This window comes from Chironomus tepperi, unplaced genomic scaffold (genome assembly GCF_022539635.2).
Source record: "Chironomus tepperi strain 1889 unplaced genomic scaffold, CSIRO-AGI_Ctep_v1 contig_461, whole genome shotgun sequence".
Lineage (NCBI taxonomy): Eukaryota > Metazoa > Arthropoda > Insecta > Diptera > Chironomidae > Chironomus > Chironomus tepperi.
The window spans coordinates 487,543-494,438 of record NW_027226583.1 but is presented as its reverse complement, the minus strand read 5'-3'; the positions used below and the strand labels follow the sequence as shown (position 1 = coordinate 494,438).

At 35.2% G+C, this 6,896-nt stretch overlaps 1 protein-coding gene across 1 annotated transcript; it reads right to left on the bottom strand.

The window, feature by feature from the left end:
- Nucleotides 1-4,118: 4,118 nt before the first annotated feature.
- Nucleotides 4,119-6,270, bottom strand: LOC139099060 (coiled-coil domain-containing protein 63-like). Its single transcript, XM_070651458.1, has 2 exons — nt 5,913-6,270; nt 4,119-5,398 (listed from the first exon to the last, which is right to left on the bottom strand). Exons 1-2 carry the CDS (start codon nt 6,268-6,270, stop codon nt 4,119-4,121), a joined length of 1,638 nt encoding a protein of 545 aa, XP_070507559.1.
- Between the last annotated feature and the right edge of the window lie 626 nt (nt 6,271-6,896).

The window sequence follows — 6,896 nt, the reverse complement described above, 5'->3', positions numbered from 1 at the left end:
TGAACAATATTGAATCCTCTACATCCCTTTAGTCTCAGTAGCATAATCAACAATTAAATGCGCTCTACACCACCCCCTCAAAAATCTCCCTAACTTATTCATAAAAATTCAATTCATTTAAACATCAAAAGCATGATAAGTGCAACATTATAAAATATATGAGTCGTCTTTTGTTTGTGTGATGTGACATTTCATTCTAATTGTCATTTTTCCACATGTGTCATTAGTGATTAATGATACGAGGAGAAATTTAATTTCATACCCAAACACAGAACGGCTGACAAAATGAAATTATTTTTGGTCACGAATCACATATATGTTATGGCAATGGTATATATCTACGGTTGGATATACCCGCTGTTATTTTTTTCTTTCCTGTTCACTAGATTCATTGATTTTTAGTGCCTAGAATATATAATGAATGATTATTAAATGAGATAAATCCATTATGAATTTAATGATTTGTTTATATCCATTGAAATATTCTCTAATGCCATTTATTATTACGCCTATCTACATTTATTGCCTTTACCCATTTTTACTGGTCATTAAATATTTACAGATTTTTTTTTTATGTTTGTAATATGCATATAAATTGATTGAATTATGCATTTTTTTTAATGCCTATGCCTGTTTGGAATTTTATGGAGATTTTTATTTGCTGATATTGAGCCTTTTCGACTTGGACGTGCTGTTTCATTCCTTTAATGATTAATTTTTAATCCTATGAAATTAAAGAGATGTTTGGGGACATGATAAATTGAAAAAAATTGCTGAGGATGTGAAATAGGTTTGTATTGAGAATTTAGACAGAAGTTACAGCATTATAGTCGATGGGATAGGTCAGTGGTGGACAAACTCTGTGCCGCTGCAGACATAAAAGTTGCTTTTCACTGAGATAGGCTGTGATTAATCGATCGTCTATCAAGGGGTCATTGATTTCCTTATTATGTAACGGTCTTAGGAAGTGGAAGAGGGAGTATGGGTTGAGATACGGCTCATCCCATGGAGATTATGTCACTAAGGAGGAGTGGGGGAGGGTAAATTATAGATTTTTAAGTGAACGGTTCTCTAAGTGTAAACTAGACATCTGTGCAGCTACCCATGGTATGTCAAGTTTTGAACTAAAAATTGAGTCCACTTATCATAACCTGTTGTCTCTTTGTAGCCACTGTGACTTGTTGTACCCCACTCAAGTGACAAATGAAAAAAGAGACAAAAATTGACAAATTTTGTCAGCTGAGTTGTACACATCTTCATATGGCTGGCTAAATAGGATCCCTGACGTCATCATGCGTTTGTTTTTCACAGTGTGCTGCTCGGAGAAGCAATTCAAAGATCTTTGTACTATTCATAAGTATTGTAAATTAGGTTCATTTATGAGATGCATGTGAATAGTCTATGACATGTTCTAGTCATATCTAAGGACATTCTATGAGAAAAACCCAAATGGATAGTTTTGTCAAGTAAACTCCCTGAGCAGTACCCCCAAAAGACAAAGAGACAGCTTTTAGGTCCCGAAGTCGTCTTTCTGTACCATGAAAGCACATTCTTTGTCTTTTAGGGTCCAATGCGGCAAAAATCAGTTTTCATTGCAAAAATTGATCAAATTCAGCTATTTTTATTGTAATTGAAATTTAAATCATAATCAGCTATCACGGTGCCGTCAGGACAACTTCTTATCTTACAAATACGACAACTAAGATGTGCCCTAGCACACATGTGGTGCTGTTCAAGTTCAATCTTAAAATTGTAGAATTTTCAATGACTTTTTCTAATAAAATTCATATTTATTCCTCTTAATTTTGATGAATTTATAGTGATATGACAAACCTCAACAACATCGATGCTATTTGACTATTAAATATGCAAACTGAGAAGTCACCTTGCTGATCTAAAAGTCATAATAAATCAAATTGAGCAAAACAATTCAGTACATGATTTAAATAATATTTTTTTTATTTCTATTAAAATGAATGAATTAATAAATTTTAAATGTTTTATTAATATAAAGGTATAATATTCGAAGATTATAGAGGCGATTACAATGAGCTATGAATAAACATTCTATATTTCCTTAGTTTTTGAATTTTAAATGATTATTTTGCATGTTTTGAATGAAAGCAATTTTTTGTATTATGAACAATTATTTAAATATCAAGAACAGCGTGAATTATTGTGAAATCATTTTCGCTAATAAAGCTATTATGGATGTAGATTCAAGGAGTTTTGCGAACTAATAAATTTAATGATGGATTGCTGTCATTTCTTTTGAATTAAAGGTAGAGATGAATAAGGTTTTAAAGTCTATTGAAATTGAAGAAACGTTAAGCAATCCATCACGATTGGAGTTTGTTTCTAACACAGTGGTACATCAAGAGTATTTGACTTTCAGGGTGACCTATTAATAAACAATTATATGGGTTTTTTGAGCGAATTTAAGTAACTTGGATGCCCTTCAGAGTTGGCAGAACTCCAGTAGAGTCCAGTTAAAGTTCAGATTCCTAAAGTCCGACCAAATCTTGTTTCTTAATTCAAGATTCAATTACTTTACATTGACATTTGGTTTGAGACTCGGTATGTAATTTTATTGCCGTTTTTTCGAATCAAAATTTAGAGTTTAGTTAAAAACAGTAAGGCAGAATGGTGGTAACCTGTGTCGCGGCACACTTAGTGCCCTTAAAAATAAAAGGTTGTCTTCTCCTGCAAATAAGGTTATCAAATGAATGATCTTTTCATTCGTTAGAACTATCATTTGCCAATCTATCATTATCTAGGAGGATTGGGGTCAACCTTTTCTTTTATATGGATTTTCAATTCTTCATGCCGTTTGAGATAGTTTGTCATGATGGTACCATGACGGCACCTTGATGGCTGAAATTGATCGGAAAATTTGTCGTAACCCAAACCTCTCGAATTGCCAAACGATATCACGAGCTGCACCAAAATAGCTGATTTTGACTCATTTTAGAAGACAAAGAAATTTGCCGTAGTATAATTGACAAGGCAGAGAGCGATAAATGGCAATAGTCAAAAAGAGGTCTATGTTCACAATTGATGAAATATGATGATCATAGAGACATGTTGTGATAGACAATTTCCAGCTAGAACAGTGGTAATTATACAGAAGAGTAGTTTTCAACGATAAAACCAACTTCAGATGCCAACTAAGAGAGGCCATGAATCACAGTTGATCTGTTTTGCCATCGAATGAAATATGATAAATCATACTGATCATTTTATAGGAACTACTCAATTATTATTGATCTACTATGAATCGAAGAGTGTTTATAGAGTTTTTGTTGGACAGTTTTCTCGCAAATAGACATGATCTTTGTCGTCAATTGCTCATCAATACGGTCGCAAAACTGATTATTGTACCCATGAACGTTCTCAATCAGGGTAGTATGCTCATTGTCTATAACATCTGTTTCAAGCCTGTAATAGTGTAATAGCTAGAAACTAAATTATATCTGAAGATGTTTCATTTTCTAAGAATTCCATCCCAAATTCCACAACATTCTACATAATGTCTTAGACTTTTAATCTGTCTTAAAGATTCAATTAAAGGTTTTCGATGCCGAGACCGAGACATTGAGAAACCTTAGACTCAATTCCTATTCAATATTCAGTAAATAAGTATTAAAGTTCATCAGACTCTAGAACCCCCCAGAAACCTCTCAAGCAATCCAAGCCTTTACTTCCACCAGCCCGTAAATTTATCGTCACACGACTAAGTGCTCACTTTAATGTCATTGCATGACAATGTACAATATATTTATAAAAAAATTTCAACAAAATTATACAGGAAAAGAATTTAAAAAATGTTATTATGTAATTAAAATGAGAACATCTGTATATACAGCAAGATAGAGCAACAACCACACACAAAAATTATTATCAAAAAATAATTATTGGATGTAAAAGAATGAATGAATGGAAAAAAGTAAGTTGTAAGTAAATGGTGCCATAATGATGATAATTATCAAGCGTCACTGAAGGAAGTCCAGCACAACATTGTGTAATTATAATTTTTTTTATGCTCTACAATTGACGAAAAATAAGGCAAAGGGTAATAATAATTAAATATTTTTTATATAAAAGACATCAAAAATTTTTTATTCAGCATAACGGCGACTGGCAATCATTCCACTGCGTGGTAAATTACATGACGATAAAGTATGCATGCGTTGTGCCAATCCAGGTATTTTGGTTTTATTGATCATAACTTTACGTAGTCCATCATCATCCAGCATTTGGACGAGCTCATTTGCTTCCTGGAGATTAACATCCTCAGTTTGTGCACATTCTGGACATTGATTAGTGACGACTACGTCCGTAATTTCTACAACTGGACGATCATCATATTTGAGACTTCTGACAATGAGTTTTGGATCGACAGTCTGAATGTCGACATTTTCACGCTGTTTACAGTACAGGAAGGCAATAATCTTATTCATCCGATTCTCAATCATCGACAGCAACACGTCCAAGTTCCGGTGATCCATAATATTCTGTTTACGAAGAAGCTTCTTAAATTCAGTCATGTCAACTCTCAATGTCTTCATGATACTGAAGAATATCTTCGAATATCTCTCAACTTCCCGGATCAGCTCGTCATTTTCCATCTTATACTTGACTGTCGTATTGATTTCAGACTGTAAAGTCTGCTCACGTTCCTCAATCTTGTCCTTATAATATTGCCTTATATTCTCAGCCATCACATGATTCCTATCAATTTCATTTGCTGCATTTTTAGTCATATTCTCAATGTCATCAAGTCGACGGTCCATGGCCTCACGATACCGATAATACTCATAGTTCTCATTGTCCACAAACCTTAAATACTCGACAGTCTTTTCCAATGGATTGTCTATAGACTCTAGTGGATATTTCTTAATTTCATTAATTAAATGCTCATAGAAGTTCAGCCGGTTGTTGTAAGTCTCTTTGACTCCCTTCCTTCGTGCAACTTCATGCTTGTCTAATGGCGCAAAAGGTCGATTCTTGCCTTTCTGCTTCAAAAACATGTTTATTAAGTCATTAGCATCAATTTGTCGTTGCATTTTGAGCATGTCAGCTACAGCCATTTCCCGGTCTTGATTGCGACGCGACAACAATTTCTTGTAATTGTCCATTAGATCAGCATCTTGATTGAATGCCGTACTCGATCGTTCAATCATGTCTAAGAGAAATTTCTTGCGATTCTTAAGCTTGTCGACAATTTGATTCCAATGTATGTTGAAGATTGAGCGCGAGTACAGCATGTTGCAGAGTAATTCACGTAATTGTTGATTTTCAGCTGTCATTTTGCCTTCGCGTTGACGTGAGACTTGAAGACGATTTTCGTGAATTTCTAGTTGACGATTTGCTCGTTTGAGATGCTCGAGGAATGGAACTGGAAATGGGAATGGAGTGAGTTGTTAGGGGTTTGGAGTGAATCTAAGTTTCTATGCAGTTTCCTGAGTAGCACAAGTCAGATAATTGATCGTAAATCCTGCATCAGGTCACCGTGGCATTGGCATGACTCTGGCATGGCTCTGGCATGGCTCTGGCATGGCTCTGGCATGGCTCTGGCATGGCTCTGGTATGGCGCTGGTATGGCTCTGGCATGGCTCTGGCATGGCTCTGGCATGGCTCTGGCATGGCTCTGGCATGGCTCTGGCATGGCTTTGGCATGGCTCTGGGATAGCTCTGGCATGGTGTCTGATTTATACTGACTGCAAAACTAGGCCATGGTGACTCTGGCATGGTGCCGGACTTGTGTTCGTTCGACTGACCTGTGCTACTCGGGTTTTTAATAGGTTTTGAGCATGGTAACAGCGCCTGATCAGTGTCAACCACAAAAATTGAACTCAATTGCTCATCAAAGTACCCAAAACCCAAATCTACCTAATTCAACATCCTCATACCTTCAGCCTCCGTCTCACGATCCAACTCAACACTTTTACGTTCCAGTCTATCCATTTGTGTCTTAATATGTCCAATTTCTATTTTCGTCTTTTTAATCTTCTCATCCATCTCTTCCTGTAGTCTCAAATTACGTTCAATTTCTCTGTAATTATCTTCAGTCTCCTTCATATGTAATTTACCAGAAGCAACTTTAAGCCTCAAGTCAAGATCATAAACTTCTGCCCGTAGAATCTCAATTCGCTTCTTTCGGCCCGTGTTAATGAATATTCTCGATAATTTTTCATCTTGAATTTTTGTATTCAGATAATTAACTTTTCGTCTTCTTAATCTGTGTAGATGTCTCGCGTGGTCGGTCATTAATGTTGGACATTTTCCTTTAGCACATTTTACGTAACTTCTTTGGATTCTGTTGAGATTTTGTTGATTTTTTACATCTTTTAATTTTAATTTTTTTTGTTGTTCGAGAAATTTTGTGTTGATTGTTATGGAGGCGTCGTCCGAGTCTTCGTCTGAATCGCAACTGTAATTGGAGTCGAGAGGTTGACTGAATGTGAATCGATTCATTTTTTGTTGGACAGGAAAAATTTAATTTTGGTCAAATTGAAGTAAAAGATGGAAAATATTAAAATAAAATGGTTGCTGTGATTTTTAAAGCAATTTTCAGGGCGATTTGGTTGTGTCTTATGTTATATGTGTGTCTTATATGTGTCCTATATGTGTCTTATATGTGTCCCATATGTGTCCTATGTGTGTCTTATATGTGTCCTATCTGTGTCTTATATGTGTCCTATCTGTGTCTTATATGTGTCCTATATGTGTCTCATATGTGTCCTATCTGTGTCTTATATGTGTCTATCTGTGTCTTATATGTGTCTTATCTGTGTCTTATATGTGTCCTATATGTGTCTTATATGTGTCATGCATGTGTCTTATATGTGTCCTATCTGTGTCTTATGTGTGTCCTATTTGTGTCTTATGTGTCC

Excerpts from the sequence above, each read along its gene's own strand:
- LOC139099060 (XM_070651458.1), bottom strand. The coding sequence starts at position 6,270 with ATGACCGACCACGCGAGACATCTACACAGATTAAGAAGACGAAAAGTT. Across the intron at positions 5,399-5,912 it reads TCGTGAGACGGAGGCTGAAG|TTCCATTCCTCGAGCATCTC; the intron begins GTATGAGGATGT and ends TCCCATTTCCAG.